We start from the raw sequence: 20,040 nt of genomic DNA on the forward strand, positions 1-20,040 counted from the left end.
CCTCCAAAGTAAATTTTGATTTTACTTGGAGATACAGCGCTCTACAGGCCCATTTCTCACACCCCCTCCCCACTCCCAAACAAATTGAACAGTATTACAACTACCTACTTAACCCTAGCGTAATCACAGGACAAGTTACAACGAGCAATTAACCTACTAACTAGTCTGTCTTTGGACTGTGGGATGAAACCAGAGCATCCAGGAGAATTCCATGTGGCTCTTGGGGAGGACATACAAATTCCTTATAGACAGCACCAGAATTGAACTTCGAACTCTGACACCCTGAACTGCAGTAATGTTGTGCTAACCTCGACACTACCATGGCTACTGTTTAGCCTTTGACTTCTACAAAAATTGAAAATGTACTGGAATGAGGACGTTGGCGCATCTAACATTCTACTCCAAGGCCAATGATATTCTGGATCACACTGATCGGAGGGGCCAGATGACTTAAATTACTTAATTCCATTCCAATGCTTCTGCCTCACGGAAAGGCCGGTGATTAGGGCGTCACAGAGGTGTAATAGTTGGTGCGCACCTTATAGCTCCAGCATCACAACCTTTATCCTGACATTCAGCGTTGTCTGTGTGGAGTTTGCACATTTCCCCAAGGACCACATGGTTGTCTCCCACGTACTCCAGTTCCTTCCCACAATGCCAAGTTGCACTGGCAAGGTTAACTGACCACTGGAATTTACTCTTATTGTCAACCTTTAGTGGAGGTGAGTCTCAGGAAATCTGGGGGAAGTTGATGAGCATGTGAAAGAGAACACATTACAAGAAAAGGACAAGAAAATATGCCACAAGGAGGTAGCCGCAGATTACAAGGACGTCCCTGAGGAACAGAAATGAGGAGGAATTTCTTTAGCTAGGGTATGGTGAGTCTGTGGAATTTGTTGCCACAGCTGGCTGTGGAGGCCAAGTTATTGGAGTTTGATAGGTTCTTGATTAGTAAGGGCTCATAGGTTATGGGAAGAATGCAGGAGAATGGAGTTGAGAGGGATAATAAATCAGGCACAATTGAATGGGCTGAATGGCCTAATTCTGCTCCTGTGTCTTATGGTCTTATGGCATAAGGGGAACTAATGGTATTGCACTGCTGGGAGCTGGCCTTGCCCAATGAGCTGAATGACATTCTTCCATGTTGCAATTGTATCGCGTTGCAACAGCAGGCGGGAGCAGCTGTGAGATTGATAAAGAGGCTGAGTGTTTCTACAGGGTTGGATCGAGCACGTGCTGGCCAAATATTTCCATACAGTGTCAGGGTGTACCCCTGCCACTTGGAAAGTGCACACAGCCTGTGCCTCAGGGTGGGAAATGTTCATTCAATGCCTGCCATCCTAAATATACAATTTCTGCATAGTATAATGCAAATATATTGTCTCCATTTAATATGGGAAATATACCAGACCTGTACTCCAATTTAATGAATATGCATCGATTGCTTTCTTACAAGCATGATTCTGTTTTCTGTCCTGCGTTTGACCAAACACCTTGTAAATGTTCTTTATCTGAGAAAGGCACAGTTTATTTGGACCCAAGTTTAATTCATAGTGCCCTGCAGTACGTACTGAGGTGAAAGTTCAGAGGAAGTTGCCATAATGCATGCCAATTATAGATTGCAAATGTCCTTCACTGTGCTAGTGTCTATCTGTAAGGGGAGCAAAGATGCACGTTCAAATTCAAATAAACGTTCAAATAACGTCTAATGTGTGATAGTGTCCCTGGTGAATCCTTTCTGAACTGTTTCCGTTGTAGGTATATACCTCTTTAAAAAAGGCAAGTGGAATTGCAGATAAAGGACCAGACTCCAAATATGGAGTCACTAATATTTTTCAAGAATTTGCTACTCCTATAGGGAATTTCTATACTACAATACAACGAAGTCCAAAATCCCTTGTACCTTTGTACCTACTTACTAAAACTATTTAAATGTAATATGATGAGAGCTTTCTTGTATGTGGGAGCATCTGTAAGTTGTGCATTCATAACCCGAGCAGGGCCTGTAGTTGAGTTCCAAGCATTAATCCTCATGGCACCCATCAATACACACAGATAAAGTATGCCATGAACAGTAAATTCAGGTGTACAGTCAATGGGATCATGTTCAATTGTACAACAACAGATCCTCTTTGCCAGCAATACTTGTGTGATAATTAAAACGATCCCCTATCTGCATATGAAGCTGTGATAAAAATCCTAGTAAGCCAAGAGCTTCCCTGGTTGTCAACATCATTGAACGTGATTACATCAAAATGTTCTGAACCATTATTTCAGGCAAAACTGCATGCCAATTGGAGCAGAGCATTCACATTTCCTATTAGGTGATGGTTCTCCTGCTGTAAGCAGTGAATAAATACATTGCTTCCGCAGGTGGAGATGTCAATCGCACAGCTGAAGTGACATTACACAACGTGAGCACCAACAATGCCTCCTCAGTCAATCTCTGTTCAATTTTATAATGCAAATTTTAGCCATAAATAAAAATTTCTGGAATCACAAAGGGACTTATTTGATCTGCCACCTATGCTTGGAACAGTCAGAATTTGGTTCTTTCGGGCTAAAGAATGGTGCTGGGAAGATAATTTCAATGGAAAACAAATATCCAGCCAAATATTTTTAAGTCCCAAAGTGATGTCGCTTTTGTCAGTGAGTACAGAAGTGCTACATTGAACGCCTTCATGAGGAAAGGTGTAGGGTAAGATTTGGGAACTGGGAGAATCATAGAGGCCTCCAAGGGAACCACAACCTTGTCTTACTTTGGAGGCTTCTGTGCCTCAATGATGCAGAGAGCTATGCTGGCTAGAGTCAACATGAGGAAATCTGCAGATTCTGGGAATTCAAACAACAACACACACAAAATGCTGGTGGAACATTGGAGGCTACCCAGCCGGTATATAAGGTGCTGTTCCTTCAACCTGAGTTTGGATTCATTTTAACAATAGAGGAGGCCATGGATAGACACATCAGAATGGGAATGGGACGTGGAATTAAAATGTGTGGCCACTGGGAGATCCTGCTTTCTCTGACAGACCGAGCCTAGGTGTTCAGCGAAACGGTCTCCAACCTGATGGCATGAACATTGACTTCTCTAACTTCCGTTATTGCCCCTCCTCCCCTTCTTACCCCATCCCTGACATATTTAGTTGTTTGCCTGTTCTCCATCTCCCTCTGGTGCTCCCCCCTCTTTCTTTCTCCCGAGGTCTCCCGTCCCATGATCCTTTCCCTTCTCCAGCTCTGTATCACATTCGCCAATCACCTTTCCAGCTCTTAGCTTCATCCCACCCCCTCCGGTCTTCTTCTATCATTTCACATTTCCCCCTCCCCCCACTACTTTCAAATCTCTTACTATCTTTCCTTTCGGTCAGTCCTGACAAAGGGTCTCGGCCCGAAACGTCAACAGCGCTTCTCCCTATAGATGCTGCCTGGCCTGCTGTGTTCCAGCAGCATTTTGTGTGTGTTGTTGGCTGGCTAGAATCAGCTGGCTTTCACTCTTGGTAGGGTTACCCATGCCAAACAGGTCAAAGGGTAAAAACTAGACAAAGAGTGGTCCACCTGTCCTCTAGGTTCGAGGGTTCAGCACAGCGCTAACAACCCTGAGTGGTGAAACAAAATTGTTATGGAAACAGCAATGAAGGATCCTTCAACATCTGAGTTGGCTTGGACAGAGAACGAGGACCTTCATTGCTGCCCTAAATGCCTGCAGTGTAACAAACAGTAAGAAAGTAAGAATCATGTAGTTGTAGAACCATACAGAATGGATATTAGCCCTTTGTCCCAATGAATCCATACTGACCATGGTGCCCAGTGAGCTAGTGCCAATTTCTCATATCCATAAAATGCGGGCTGATTTTCTAACAGATATGAAGGAAACTTTATAGGCAAAGAAATATTTATTGATGAAATTTTGAAGATCTAGGATTTCATGGAAGGCCACAATGTGAAGCATCACATTCTGGGAGATATTGAATTGAGAGCTACATAATGAACTGGAAAAAAACAAAATGAACCATTTGAATGTTGAAAGGGTGGATGTGGAGAGGATATTTCCTCTCCACAGCATCAGAATTGTGGGGTGACCTTTTTAGAACAGAGGGAAGGAGGATTTTTTTTTTTAGCCAGACGGCAGTGAATCTGTGGAATGCCCATAAAATGGGCATTCGTTACCCAAGAAGGGCCTGTAGTTGAGATCCATGCACTGTTCCTTATGGCACCATTCAGCTTAAGCCTTTTAAAATCAGTTTACAGTTTTGATCAACTTCTAGAAGTTATGTTCTAGATATTTAAAACTTATTCACAGCAATTTAAACACTTTTTATATGTATTCATTATCATTATATTCCATGTCAAATTATATGGGAGATTATGGTCTTTAATTTGCTAATAAGCTCTTCTTGATCTTTTCTCTATTCCTGACAATGATTGTTCTTGGCAAACTTTTTTCTACAGAAGTGGTTTGCCATTGCCTTCTTCTGGGCAGTGTCTTTACAAGATGGGTGACCCTAACCATTGTCTGTACTCTTCAGAGGTTGCCTGCCAGGTGTCAGTGGTGGCACAACCAGGACTTGTGATAAGGACCGGCCGCTCATACAACCGTCCACCACCTGCTCCCGTGGCTTCATGTGACCCTGATCGATGGGGCTAAGCAGGTGCTACACCTTGCCCGAGGGTGACCTGCAGGCTAGCGGAGTGAAGGAGCGCCTTACACCTCCTTTGGTAGAGACGTAACTCCACGCCGCCACCTCTTAAATGTATTATTAGATCACTTTAAAAACTCCAGATTATGGAAGTAAAAGAAACTCCTTCCTGGTCTTTTTTTCTTGTCAAGGACTGAAATAGAATTCTGTGGGCATGTCTTCATCAGTATGCAGACATTACCATGTCCATCCTCCTCCATATCCAGTTACAGAATAAAGCTCTGGCAGGGACTTTGACTAGTAAATCCATATAACGAGACAGATTCAACACCTATTAACCTAATGATTTTTTTTCTCTCCGAATTTCAGCAAAGTTTTTGATGCATTATAGCCCTGGAGGGCAGTCTGTAAAGCGTTATAGAAGCAGAGTGGAAATTGCCTGCATTAAAGAAGATGAGATGGTCACGTGTTAAATTGCACAGCAATCTGGGGACCTGCCTGTTCATGTTGCATATCATTGATAAAGGATGGCAGGGAGAGGGTGAGTGAGGGGTTGAATGAAAAGAAAGAACATCGACATTTTCTAATGATGTTAATATTGGAGACAATTGGATCCAGGCTGGTCTGGACAAGAACAACCCAAAAAAAGTGGGGAATTAAATTCAGTGATGAAAAATGTAAGTAATGAGATTGGGGAATAAGAATAACAATGAGACAATCAACTTAATGGTGTCAGATTACAAAGAACAGATTTTGGAAGTTAGGTGGATTGTTGAAATGAATAACAACTTTCATTTACATACAGACATCAGCACTGTAAAATTACACAAAGCATTTCACAGGAGATCAAAGTAGCAAAAGTTGACATCATCTGAAGTAAATCCAGCAAATAAAAGCAATGGATCATAAAACCTAGGATGAAATACTACGGTTAAACAAGAGCTGGTCTGTAATCCTGAACATATTGTACAGGAAGAGTGTCTTGGGAAAAGTTCAGTAGATTCGGGGCCCGCCTACCTAAACTGAACACGACGTTTGGTCCATCTAAATGCTGGGCCAATCTGGAAAGGTCAGGTACAGCCCGAAACGTGGTGGCGGAGTCCAGCCCCAGAGCGTATCAAAGCAACAGGGCTCGGGTCCTAGTAGAGAGATGAATGATCAGATGTGCGGACATTTACACGGTTCTGCACTGCACTGAAGCTGAGGCTGTAGGCCCATCTCCGGCTGCCCCAGGCTTCGTGTCTGCAGGCTCCACGATGTTTATTCGGCTATGTGCTGAACTGAACCAGAGGCTGTGGGGCCTGCTCTGGTTGCCCAGGGCTTTGTGTCTGCAGGCTCCATGATGTTTACTCGGCTACGTGCTGAACTGAAGCTGAGGCTGTGGGCCCATCTCCGGCTGCCCAGGGCTTCGTGTCTGCAGGCTCCACGATGTTTATTCGGCTATGTGCTGAACTGAACCAGAGGCTGTGGGGCCTGCTCTGGCTGCTCCAGGCTTCGTGTCTGAGGATTCACTTTCATTCTAAATGCTCTTTGTTTACATTTATTGTTTCTACAATTTTGTTTCTCTCTCTCTCTCTCTCTCTCTCTCTCAATTGGTCTTTTGAAAATGGATTCTTTTGGGTTTCTTATTTTCTATCTGCCTGTAAGGAGACAAATCCCAAGGTTGTGTAATGTATACATACTTTAATAATAAATATACTTTGAACTTTGAAAACATTGAACTTCTAGCACCTGGTATGTGCTTGCCTACACTGAAGATACTTGAGAAGGGGATTGTACTGAGGTGAACAAGATAGTCAACAACTCTGAGAACTGATTGCATACAACCAAACAAATAATGTCATGTGCAGGAATGGGATTAAGTTCAGATGGCAGAAGCTGAACAAATTACTCATCTGCAAATTATTTATGAGTAAGATGACAAATATTTGGAATAGAATGCTCAGGAAGGAAATCAAACTTATTATACAAGACAATGGTGATGCTGAAAGGTAAACCGTTGGTGCTAGACAGAGTGAACTCTCTATAACCATATAACCATATAACAATCACAGCACGGAAACAGGCCATTCCGGCCCTCCTAGTCCGTGCCGAACTCTTAATCTCACCTAGTCCCACCTACCCGCACTCAGCCCATAACCCTCCACTCCTTTCCTGTCCATATACCTATCCAATTTTACCTTAAATGACACAACTGAACTGGCCTCTACTACTTCTACAGGAAGCTCATTCCACACAGCTATCACTCTCTGAGTAAAGAAATACCCCCTCGTGTTTCCCTTAAACTTTTGCCCCCTAACTCTCAAATCATGTCCTCTCGTTTGAATCTCCCCTACTCTCAATGGAAACAGCCTATTCACATCAACTCTATCTATCCCTCTCAAAATTTTAAATACCTCGATCAAATCCCCCCTCAACCTTCTATGCTCCAATGAATAGAGACCTAACTTGTTCAACCTTTCTCTGTAACTTAAGTGCTGAAACCCAGGTAATATTCTGGGGCATTAACTGTATATCCTTACAATTTTAATTTTTAAAACTTGGAACTGTTACCCAGGACTGGACAGAATCAACACCTGAAGTCTACCAAGTCCATTTCAACAGGGGCAGTTTTTAAATAATCTGAATTTGGTTTAACATCCCTACTATATGTTGTGAAATTTATTGTTTTGCAGCAGCAGCACAGTGCATTACATAATAATTTTTTAAAACTGTAAGTTACAATAAGAAATACATGTTAAAAAAATTAAGTAAATTGTGAAAAATAAAAGCAACAAAAGAGAGGTAGTGTTCATGGGTTCATTGTCTGTTCAGGAATCTGATGGCTGAGGGAAAGAGGTTGTTCCTGAAACATTGAGCGTGTCCTTAGGCTCCTGTGCCTCCTCTTTGATTGTAGCAATGAGAAAAGCCATGTTCTGGTTGATGGGATCTTTAATGATGGATCAACACACACAACACACTGGAGGAACTCAGCAGATCAGGCAGCGTCTGTGGAAACGAACAGTCAATGTCTCAGCCCGAAACGTTGACTGTTCACTTCCACGGATGCTGCCAGACCTGCTGAGTTCCTCCAGCTTGTTGTGCGTGTTGCTTTGACCCCAGCAACTGCAGAGTATTTTGCGCTCCTAATGATGGATGCTCCCTTCCTGAGGCATTGCCTTTTGAAGGTGTCCTTGATGCTGGAGATTCTAGTACCTATGAAGGAACTGGCTGAGCTTACAACTTCCTACAGCTTTTCTGGTCCTGCGCAGTGGTACCTCCATTCCAGAGGGTGAATCAACCAGTTAGAATACATTTATGGTATACCTATAGACATTTGTGTGCGTCTTTGGTGACATACCAAGCCTCCTCAAACTCAAAGTACAAAGTACATTTATCATCAAAGTATGTATACTATATATAACCTTGAGATTCATCTCCTTACAGGCAGCCACAAAACAAAGAATCACAATAAAATCCGTTCAATGAAAATCCCTCGTACGACAAGACTATCAAGCACCCAACGTGTGAAAAACAGATTTTGCAAGCAATAAAAAGTAAACAAATAGCATTAACTGCAGCATCCCCAAAAGTGAGTTCTAGGCACTGTGCCAAAGGCCGCAGAGTTAGTTCAGCACAGAAGCAGCCCCATCAAATTGCACAAGTAGTAAAGAACTAAACAAAAACACATGGTACATGAAATGCAGAGTCCCCGAAGCATTTCAACAACTGCGCAGCGTGTGCAGAAGCCCGAATACAGCTGTGCAACAGCTGCTCCAGAATCTGGAGGTGTGGGACCCAGGACTCCTGCACCTTCTGCCTGCTGGCAGCAGCCAAAGGGACCTGTCAAACGCAGGTAAACGGTGCTGAACACCTGCTGATTTCCTGCTCTCGTCCTCGACCATCTTAATCTTGCTCGGCGCGTTAATTGGCACGGAGAAAGGGAGCCAGACACGGGTCTGTTTGCCAGCACTGGGAATCAACAAAGAATCCCATCCATGTCGAATCCCCCAGGAGCGTGCAGCAGCACCAAATCATTTAGCCGGCCCGAAATTACATTCCTAAAAGTGAAATTAAAGACTGAAATCATTCACAGTTCAGAAGAAGAAGAGGAAGTATATTTGGAAGAAGAGTATCCAGTAGTTTTGTAAGCAGTCGACAAGGTGTGACTATTGGTTACTGGTGCCATTTTGCCGGAACTCCTAATGAAATATATCTATTGCCATGCCTTCTTTGGAATTGCATCAATATGTTGGACCCAGGATAGACCTTCAGAGATGTTGACACTTAGCATCTTCAAACTGCTCACCTCTTGCCCTGCCGAATGAGAACTGATCTGCATTTCCTTGACTTCCCCTCCCTGAAGTCTCAAATCAATTCCTTAGACTTCCTAATGCTGAGTGAACACCACTCAACCAGCTGATCAATATCACTCCTCTACGCCTTCTCTTCACCATCCGAAATTCAGCCAACAATAGTTGAGTCAACAACAAATTTATAGATGAGCTACACAATCATGGGTGTAGAGCGATCAGCGCAGTGGCCAAGGACACATCCTTAAGGTGCACCAGTATTGATTGTCAGCGAGGAGGAGGTGTTATTTCCGATCCACACTGACTGTAGTCTCCTGGTGAGGAAGTGAAAGATCCAGTTGCAGACATAGGTACAGAGGCCCAGGTTTTGGAGCTTGTTGATTAGATCTAAGGGTATGATTGTGTTAAATACTGAGCTATGATCAATTATCAGCAACCTGACATAGGTACTGCTATTGTCCAGGTGATGCAGGGCCAAGTGGAGAGCCAGTGAGATTGCATCTACTGTCGACCTATTGTGGTGACAGGCAAATTGCAGTGGGTTCCACCACCTTGTTTAGGCAAGAGTTGACCAACAACTCAAGAGTTAGCCATGACAACATCTCAAAGCACTTCATCACAGTGCAGCTGGATAATAGTAATTGAGGCAGCTCACCTCGCTTTTCTTGGGGACTGTATGATTGCCACATCTTGGAAGCAGGTGGGGGCCACTGATTGCAGCATTGAGGGATTCAAGATGTCCTTGAATACTCCCATCAGTTGGTTGACACAGGTCTTCAGTGCCCTACCATGTACACTTTGTGAGGGTTCACCCTTTTGAAAGATGTTCTGATATTGGCCTTCTTGACAGAGTTCACAGGGGTTTGCACAAGTTTAGTTTTATTCTCCTTTTCACAGCGTGCATAAAAGGCATTTAGCTCACCTGGGAATGAATCGTCACGGCCATTCATGATGTTAAATTTCACCTCGTAGGAAGCAAATGCTGCCAGAGCTGATGTGCATCTGATATCATCCATGACTTCAATCAGAATTGTTTCTTCACTCTTAAAATAGCCCTCTATAGGTTGAATTTGGACTTTTTGTATATTTCTGGATTATTGGTCTTGAATTCCACAGATCTAGCCCTCAGTAGACAATAATTCTCCTGGTCATCCATGGCTTTTGGCTTGAATAGGTCTGATATGATCTCAAAGGCATGTACTCATCCACATAGTTCTTGATGAAGTCGAATACAAAGGTTGTATATTCATTCAGAAAGGAGATGAGTCCCTGAATATTGTCCACCACATCGATTCAAAGCAGTCCTGTAAGTGCTCATTTGTCTCCCTTGACTATATATCTTCTTAGTCCTCACCACTGACGCTGTGGTCTTTAATTCCTACCTATATGCTGGGTATAGAAATACAACCAGCTGATCAAACTTTCCAGAGTGTGGGCATGGGAAGAGTACTTGATGGTGGTGTAACAGTGGTCAACTGTGTTAGCTCCTCTGGTTCCACAGGTGATATGTTGGTGGTCATTGTTCAAAGACTTCTTCAAACCGACTTGTTTGAAATCTCCACAATGAGAGAAGCAGTCCTGATGAAGGGTCTCGGCCCGAAATGATGACTGCTTACGGTTTCCCATTGACGCTGCCTGGCCTGCCGAGACCCTCAGGCATTTTGTGTGTGTTGTTAATGTGAGAGGTCAGACGAGTACAGCCAGGCTGGTTCAAGCTGACGGGAAGGTGACAGGAATTTAAATAACCATGTGTTATAACAGTGGCTTGTAGAAAACCATCCTTAACACACAACACATCAAGCCCTGAAGTGGACCGGCTACAGCAGCAGAAGACCATGAACATACACTCAGGGGCCAATTTATTAGATACAGGAGGTGCCTGCAAAGAAGCCACTGTACATTTTCTTTGATTCCATGAGTACTCGCAGTTTCCAGTTCCCTGATGTATTTCAGTGAAGTAGTTGGATTTTATCAATAACAGGTTTTTGTCATGTAGATTTTCTGCCTAGTGCCATTCCACTAAACACCAGCTGTGTTGCATTTTCACAAGGTGCAGTGGTAAGATTTTAAAGTATGACCTCTACATTACTGTGTATTATGTTATAAAAGGCATGGAGTGCGAACTATCCCACTGTTCTTGAAATTTAAGACACTGCATTACGGCACCCCCCTCACCACTCCAGCCCACAGCACGAACAGAGTCTTAATCCATGCTCTGCTAATGCTGTATGACTGTCAGGGTATGCAACATTCAACTGAAAAGAAACAGTTTTAATTTTGAGGTAATGGCACAAGTATTAAGGTGACAGATGCTTAATGTAGAGATTTAAATAAAGAGCAGATGGCAGCCAAGGTAAACGAGGTTTAACAATGAAGTGGAGTGGCGTGGGGGGGGGGAGGACGGGGCAGGTGGTTTTGGAAACAGGCTGGCGTAACGTGGAAAATCACAGGTATAAATGCTCTTCGGGTTAGTGAGCTGCGCAGGGAAACATAACAGGCAGGTTGGCAAGAGAGGACAGCTGAAAGCAAAGGTCACAGACGAGACACAGAAAATATAGAACTCACAGGATATCAACTCATACTCGAGTATGCAGCAGAGCTGTGACATAACATCTTGCACACATCCCTCTATTAATCAAGGGTGCTTGGTGGCAGAAGGGAAAGAGGGCGAGGAGCACAAATATTATATTAGAATTACAGTGAAATGTCAACGACACTGCTGTCTCCTGGGACAAATCTAGTACTGTTAGATTCATTAGCTGCCTCTCCCTGTAGGTCATTTTTGTGAAATTACTGCAGTTTGATATTACAACGGCAAATCTTTCCATCTGTACTGGCTCCTTCTGGCAGACAGATGAAAACTCAATAGCAAGCAAAACCTCAGGGCACAAGATGATAATATCAAAGGATGCCAATCTGTTCAGGGAATGGGTCTTACTGTTCTGCAGTCATTAAAACTGGATTTATTTTGGGGGAGGGGTCGGTGGGGGGAAGAAAACATCTCAGATCATCATATTGTGTCGTTACTTCATTGACGTTACCTGGGCAACAATGCAAATATCTCTTTTTAGTCCTGTAATTACCAAGGGGACTGAAAGAACTACATGGCCAAGAATATAGGGAAAAAAAACACAAAGCAATTAAGTACTCTGAAGGCAAAAGTCCAAGTTGACCTAGGATGAGTCACTGACTGTCCAAAAGAGGAGGGAGAAACACTGAGTAAGAAATAGATGAGAGAGCAAGAATGAAGGCTGAGAAAAAGCACATTTTACATCAAAGAGAGAGGCAGGAGCTGAACAAATTGTGAAGAGGATGATCCCTATAGCGGGGCAGTCTAGGACCACAGGGCACAGCCTCAGAATAAGAGGATGTCCCTTTGGAGTAAAGATGAGGAGGAATTCTTTCAGCCAGATGGTGGTGAATCTGTGGAATTCATTGCCACGGACAGCTGTGGAGCCCAAGTCATTGGTATATTTAAAGTGGAGGTGGATAGCTTTGTCAGTAGTAAGGGTGTCAAAGGCAAGAGAATGGGATTGAGGGGGGTTAATAAATCAGCCATGATGGATGATGAAGACTCAATGGGCTGAATGTCCTAATTCTCTGCTATGTCTTATGATCTAAAATCAGTATGAATATGCAGTAAGAGGGAAGGTCATATTCTCAGTTGGGCTGTTAACTATTATCCAAGAAAAGGTTTTGCATAATGTTCTGGATAATTGTGCACACACTAGTTCAGTACCATTAAAGGTCCACATGCTCACCAGAAGATGGACACTCCCTCAATTCTCAGAGGGGAGTGAGGAGAGACCTTAACAGTTCACGGCAGCAGTGGGGATAATATCAGAAATATTGAAAGGAGCTAACACTGCACCATAAACACAAGAGATTCTGCAGGTGCTGGAAATCCAATGCGCCACACCACAAAATGCTGGAGGAACTCAGCAGGTGAGGCAGCAGCTATGGAGAGGAATAAGCAGTTGAGTTTCAGGCTGAGACCCTTCAGCAGGACTGAAATAGAGGGGGAAGAAGGGAGAAGAAATTTGATTTCTCTGTTTTGATGTGTCTCAGCCCAAAACATCGACTGTTTTTTTCCTCTCCATAGATACTTCCTGATCTGCCAAGTTCCTCCAGCATTTTATGTGTTACGCTAAGACAGGAGTCCTAACCTGGGGTCTACAGACCTCTTAGTTAATGGTAGGGGTCCATGGCATAAAAAAAGGTTGGGAACCCCTGCTTTAGAACCACATAACAAGGTTATAACCTCAGCATTGGCTTCCTTCAGCTGAAGAAACCAGCAGTCCTGAATACTCACTTTAACTGAATGGCTCAGGACACCGAAAATAGCTGAACAATTTGTTTTACAAAAGACTCCAGATGCTGGAATCCTGAGCAATACCAAACTGGGAGAGGAACTCAGTAGTTCAGGCAGCAAGTGGGGAGACAAGGGCATAGTTGAAATGTTGGGTTGAGTACTACATCAAAGTATTCAGCATGGGCCACTCAGAGTGAAGTTAAACTAACTGACACACAACTACCCAAAATCATCATGATGTTTCCAGAGGCAAATTGAGAAGAAATCTGACAAAACTGATCTTCAGTCTGTGTTCTTTTTGGCAATGTTTATCTTGTGCTCAAAACACAAGTGTTCCCAAAGGAAAATCCAGACAATTTGAAGATTAGCGCCAGCATTTACAATTATTTAGCTTGAGAGACCTGATTTCAGCAATTCTCTCTCATTGAAGCTCACCTCTACACTGACAACAGTCTACATGGATTTACAGTATGTCCTCTGCTTCTTATATTGGATAGATGTTGCTGAAAAAAATGGCTGATAATTTATTTAAAACTCTGGATAAATAACATACCATTAGGGCTGATATGGTAGCGTAGTGGTCAGTGCAACACTTTACAGCACCAGCTATCATTGTATGTTTGGATATTTCAATCAATTTGTGACAAATCAAGCCATTCTTTAATAAAAACAAAATTATCTGGAGATTGGGTGAAATAGGTCTGTGCAAACAATTGTAGTTTAATTTTCCGGCCTTTGTTTTGTTTGAGTTACCTCATTTTTTTTTTGCAGGCTATAATCTTCAAGTTCATTGACAATGTGCTCTTTCTAACTCATCATATTGATTGATTGGTGGACTCCTGGGGATGTTAACATGATTCTACATCAGTATTGTTTCGTCAACAGTCTTCAACTAGCAGTTCCTACCTGAAACTTCAAAGCTAAAGAATAGCGTGCATGATAAATAAATGGCTTCAGAAATTTTCTCCCTGAATATTAGGAGGGGTGCATTTGAAAATATCCTGCCTTGGCTCTGAAAAATAATTAATGAATGTTTCGCTCTGCAGATAAACAACAGCTTTGCAATTTCACTCAAACAGGTACTTACACCAAAAGTATCTCCCTCGGGCCTATGGGTTACACTGACGGGAGGTCCTGTTGTCACTTCATATGATGGAACTGAAAGAAAAGATCGAGGGGTTACCATTGTGTCCATACACAGAAAAAAATGTCCAGAAAAGAAACCCCAATGCAGTTTGGAACAAAGTCTCCTCTATTACCCTGTCTAATTGGTTCTGCAGTTACACAGAGAGGCCAACTAAAGACACTGAACTATTAGCACAGGTTCGGTTTCTAAGTGGTTTCTCTTCAAACCCAAAGGCTGGACAGTGTTCAAGTATATAATTCATGCAGAGATCTGTAGAATTACTGATTATAACATAGAAGGTTGAGGGGAGATTTGATGTACAGAATTAGGCAGAGTATAGACAGGGTTAATGCAAGCAGGCTTTTTTTTCACTAAGGTTGGGTGAAACAACAACTAGAGGTCACGGGTTAGGAGTGAAAGGTGAAATGTTTACGGGGAACGTGAGGGGGGAGTTTCTTCATTGAGAGTGTGGAAGAAGCTGCCAGCGCAAGTTGTGGATACGGGGTTGATTTCAACATTTATGAGAAATTTGGATAGGTATGTGGAGGAGAGGGGTATGGGCTGGGGGCAGATTGATGGTTTAATGATGAGCCATAGAGCCTGTTTCTCTGCTCTAATGTTCTATGACTCTATAATTGGAAGCATTGATAAATAGCTCTGACAGGAGCTATTTATATACTGAGAGCCGTTCCCCAGGAAGCTTGCTATTACGTTGGGCCATGTGGGGCAGAAATTTTAAGATGAAGCTTTTCAATGTAATTAAGTGATTCTTGACAACTAATCAGGCACGTAGTTAGATATTGCCAAAGTGATCCAACTTGACTTCTCAACCATTTATCAAGAAATTGTTGCCTCACTTGGCATGAGCAGGTCTCTTCCAGGAAGGATTACCGACCAAGTTAGGGAACCATCAGGCATCTCCATCTCAGATACTCCGGTGGTTTTATGCGAATGAAAAATCTCTCTTCATTGCTCACTTATAAACTCCCATGTTAGTTGGAACACAGATTAAACATGGTGTTACACCTGAATTGCCAGTGCACATTGAGTTCACCAGTGCAAATGCCCTCATGAGTACTGCTGAACACAACATATTTCACCATGTCATAATTTGCATTTTGCGGACCTGTTTCTTCCTTGTCACTCTCCACAAAGTGATAGCTAGCTCAAAGATATTTTAAAACGCACCGCCAAAGATTTTGTGCCAACCTGTAGTAAGTCTATTCGAATATACAGTATACCTCACCCTATGCCTGTGGCCTATTCTTCCTCATTGCCCAAAGACCAATTTGCTTGTTAATGGGGGGAGTTATGTGATGTGAAAACAAAGTAGTTCCCTTGAGTAAAGGATCAAGTAAATGTACAGTACTGTGCAAAATTCTTAGGCACATGTATATAGCTAGGGTGCCTTAGACTTTTGCACAGTACCGTATTTGTTAATGTGGAGGAGAGAACAAGTTTGTAAATCTGGCGGGAGCAAAGGCTGCTGTGAATGGTGAGGGTGTGGAACAGGTGGCAGAGAAGGTGTGCTGTGGAGGAGGGGTGTTTGGTGCCGCAGGTGCAGACACACTCAGCAGGGTCATTTGATTCCAAACAATTGGAATGTCATTCCAGAATGTCTCTTTGGTGCTTCTGACTCTCTCCCATCTCCCTCCCCCTTTTCCCAACCACGATCGCCCCCTTCCCACTCCCAGTCCACAACACAGACCCATATCAGAATCGGGGAAATTGTTCTTTTTGCGGCAGTGCAATACACGTACTGTGCGAAATTCCGGGCTCCCAGCCATATACATGTGCCTAAGACTTTGGCATAGAACTGTAGCTCATTACATTCCACAGGGCAGGATAGGAACAGGCCCTTTGTCGCATTGTGTTTATGCTGACTATGATGCCAATATGCCAGAACGTGGTCAATGTCCAGAAGACTAACATATAAAATCAAGGATGTAATGTTGAGGCTTTATAAGGCATTGGTCAGTCCGCTGTCTGAGTACTGTGAACAATTTTGAGCCGCTTATCTAAAAAAGGATGTGCTGGCATTGAAGAGGTTCATGAGGTTTATCCAGAATCAAAGGAAATCTCCCCTCCTCTCTGTCTCAATGTCTCACTCAGAAATGAAAGGGCTAACGTACAAGTAGGATTTGATGGTTCAGGGCCTTTACATGCTGGAGTTTAGAAGGATGGGGTGGGCGGATTTCATTGAGACCTATTGAATATTGATAGGTAGCGTTGCCATGGAGAGGATCTTTCCTATAGGGGGGAGTTTTGGATCAGCATGGCACAGTCCCAGAATAGAAGAACTTCCCTTTGGAACAGAGATGACGAGAAATTTCTTGAGCCAGCGGGTGATGAATCTGTGGATTTCATTGCTACAGACGGCCGTGGAGGCCAAGTCATTGAGTCTATATATTGCAGAGGTTGATAGCTTCTTGATTAGTAAAGATGTCGAAGGTTACAGGGAGAAGGCAGGAGAATGGGGTTAAGAGGGATAATAAATCAGTTATGATGGAATGATGGAGGAGACTTTATGGGGTCCAGTGGCCTAATTCTGTTCCTTCATCTAATGGGTCTATGTCTCTTCATTCCCTGCCTGGTCATGTTCCTGTCTAAATCCTTCTTAAACATTGCTATTGTGTGAGCCTGAAGAAGAAATAAAGTTGGCAAATCCATAAGCCAATATGGTCAAAAGCATCATTTTGTCCTTCACTATACCCATCCTTCATTTTCATGATCAATTATTACAAAAGATAACTTATCAAAAGAATATGCAGTCAAGAACAGACTTTGCAATATTGTTCAATATAAAGCAGAATGCAGCCGCAAGCTTCTGTGACCCCAGAGCACAATTGCACCTGATAAAAATCGCTCTCTCCATGTCATGCTTTTATACTGTGACCTTGTGCCTTGGAACACAGGACAACGCAGAAAGTAACTTCACTGGAGCATGCCCCTATTAACATCAGTACCCTTCTAAGCAAACACCAAGTACAAACATGCTGAGTGACAAAATGGTACTCACTATAAAAGGGATTCTCCAGAATTTCTGTAGAGGAAACAAAGAAAAAAGGAAAACCATTAGTTTTCACAAGCAAGCTGAAGAATTCAGTTGTTGGATTGACACAATGGAAGCTGCAACTGATTGAGGGCTCGATTTGAAAGCGTGCTCAAGAGCAGAGATTATGTCACGTGCAGGACAGAGTGAACGCTGCACTGTTGGAGATTCTGCCGTTTAGACCATGGTGATAGATTGTCTCCATGGCAGTGGGGCTGGAACAGACTGATATTTAGGCAAAGAGAAGGCAGGCACAAGCTGGAGAGGAGATACTAGTTCACCTGACCTCGCACTTCATCACTTTGCATCTGCCCCCCTCCCCAACTTATCTCATCCATGTTGCACAGCCTCATTCATTTGAATTAAATCACTGAAGACTCTACAACTCGTGTTCTCAGTGTGATTTATTTACTTATTTATTTTTCCATTTGCTCAATTTGTCTTCCTTTGCATGTTGATTTTTTATTATTTCGATTTTTGCACTATTTTTAATTTAACTCTTTAATATACACATATACATACTTCCTGTAATTGATTTACCTATCTTTTTTCTATATTATCATGTATTGCATTGTATTGCTGCTGATAAATTAACAAATTTCATGACACATGCTGGTGATATTAAACCTGATTCTGATTGATTGCCAGTCTTTCTTTGTGTGTCGTGTTTCATTGATTCTATTTGATTCTTCATTTCTACTGCGAATGCCTGTAAAGAAATGAAATTCATCGGGGTCATATAGTGGTAAATAAGTACTTTGATAGTAAGTTTACTTTTAACTTTGAACTTGATCACAATGTGAATGAAAGTACTTGCTTTGTTTATTTTTTAAAATTTTATTTTAACCTTTGTTGTATTAATTTATGTGTTTTACATAACTTCATTATTGTTTAAAATTTTACTTGATTGAATCCAATCATCAACAATGCTCAAAAAGCCATGGGAGCACTCAGGGCTATGATGTAGAACCTGAGGCAGAGCCAGTTCTCACTGATGAGACAAATTCCAAGGAAAATTGGACACGGAGCTGCAAATTGAAAATATATCTGAGGCAAAAGTGTTGGGTTGAGTAAAGCAGTGGACTGGACCAAGCACAACCTTATATAATGTTGCAAAAAAAAAAAAACACCATAACTCAAAGTAAACTTATTATCAAAGTTACCATGTACTTAGCTTGAGATTCATTTTCTTGCAAGAATTTATAGGAAAATAAATACAATAGACTTTATGACAAAAGAGCTATGTATAAACAAAAAACTGACAAACAACCAATGTGCAAAAGCAGACATATTTTACAAATTAAAAATGTTAATAATATTGGGAACATGAGCTGTAGAGTCCATGAAAGTGAGTCTGAAGTTCGTAGAATCAGTTCAGAGTGAAGTTGTCCTTATTAGTTCGGGAGCACGATTGTTTTAGGGTATTAACTGTTCCTGAATTTGGTGATTCCTCTGAGAATCCTCAATAAACCAACCCCTGAATGTGCTCGCTTATAAGAACATATCAAAGCCTCAATTGAAATACATCTCCACCGCTTAATTAATACTAAATAAATAATGAGTTCCCGGAAAGGAAATGTCTCACTGCAACACTTTAAACTGTACAAAAAGTGGAATTCTTCAAAATTTTGAAATTAATTTGTATTGTGTGTTTTGTATTATATTTTAAAATTGGAAATCTTTGATTGTATCCATACTTCAGAAGATTTTCATTATTTTAAAGTTTAGAACAATAATAACACAACACCAATGAATTTCAAAATATTTAAGGATTCTATTCCTTACGTCATTTAAAGCACTGCCATGCGACACAATTCTTTTCCAGGGTCTCATGGCTTCATTAAACTCATTTTCCCTTTACTAAACCAGTCTGACATTTGATTGTTTGAACCCACATTTCCAATTTTCGACATTCCCTTTCATTTCAACATTTATCTCTCATCAGCAAAGTTAATCAGTCATCAATTTTCTGTCACACATCTTGTCCAGTGTCCTCGAATAAACATCTACGTAATCTTTGAATGACACCTTACTGACCACCTTAGATGTTCATTCGCTCCTCTCCCAGTACCACAGAGGCTGTAATATATACTCCCGGATGTGTCCAGCCCTCTGGTTCCTCTGGGTTTGGCTGCTACAGGAGACAGAATGGCCACAAGTGACAACAAGGCCACAGTGACAGATCCTGAGGCCCTGCCCATGGACTATGTTTCTTTATTTACTTATATAGCATGGAAAAGGCACTTCCAGCTCTTCAAGATGTGCCACCCAGCAACCCCCATTTAACTCGAGCCTAATCATGGAACGATTTATAATGACCAATGAACCTATCAACCAGTACATCTCTGGACGGAGGGAGGAAACTGGAGAATCCAAAAAAAACCCATGCGGTCACTGGGAGAACATACTAACTCCTTACAGACAGCAATGTTCCTCCAGATGGGACTTTGACATCTTACCACTGTCTAATGTCTTTGACCAAATTTAAAATGTCAGTGACGATCAGAGATATTTAATTCTGTTCAAAATGGATTGAAATAATTTACACTAAGTTAAAAAAAAATCATTTACCTATCCCAGGCTACACTAAGACCACCTTCACAATCTGTGACCTCCACTAA

General features: G+C 42.1%; 1 protein-coding gene across 2 annotated transcripts in view; it reads right to left on the minus strand.

Annotated features, from left to right (window-relative positions):
* LOC140718912 (NT-3 growth factor receptor-like) overlaps window positions 1-20,040 on the minus strand; it is an 878,600-nt gene that overhangs the window by 355,842 nt on the left and 502,718 nt on the right. For both annotated transcript variants that reach the window (XM_073033211.1, XM_073033212.1), the window contains exons 9-10: window positions 17,387-17,410; window positions 14,329-14,399 (exon numbers count right to left, since the gene is read on the minus strand). In XM_073033211.1, the coding sequence (XP_072889312.1) occupies window positions 14,329-14,399; window positions 17,387-17,410 (95 nt within the window). The remainder of the gene's footprint in view (window positions 1-14,328; window positions 14,400-17,386; window positions 17,411-20,040) is intronic.

The sequence above is a fragment of the Hemitrygon akajei genome, chromosome 30 (assembly GCF_048418815.1).
Source record: "Hemitrygon akajei chromosome 30, sHemAka1.3, whole genome shotgun sequence".
Taxonomy (NCBI): Eukaryota; Metazoa; Chordata; class Chondrichthyes; order Myliobatiformes; family Dasyatidae; genus Hemitrygon; species Hemitrygon akajei.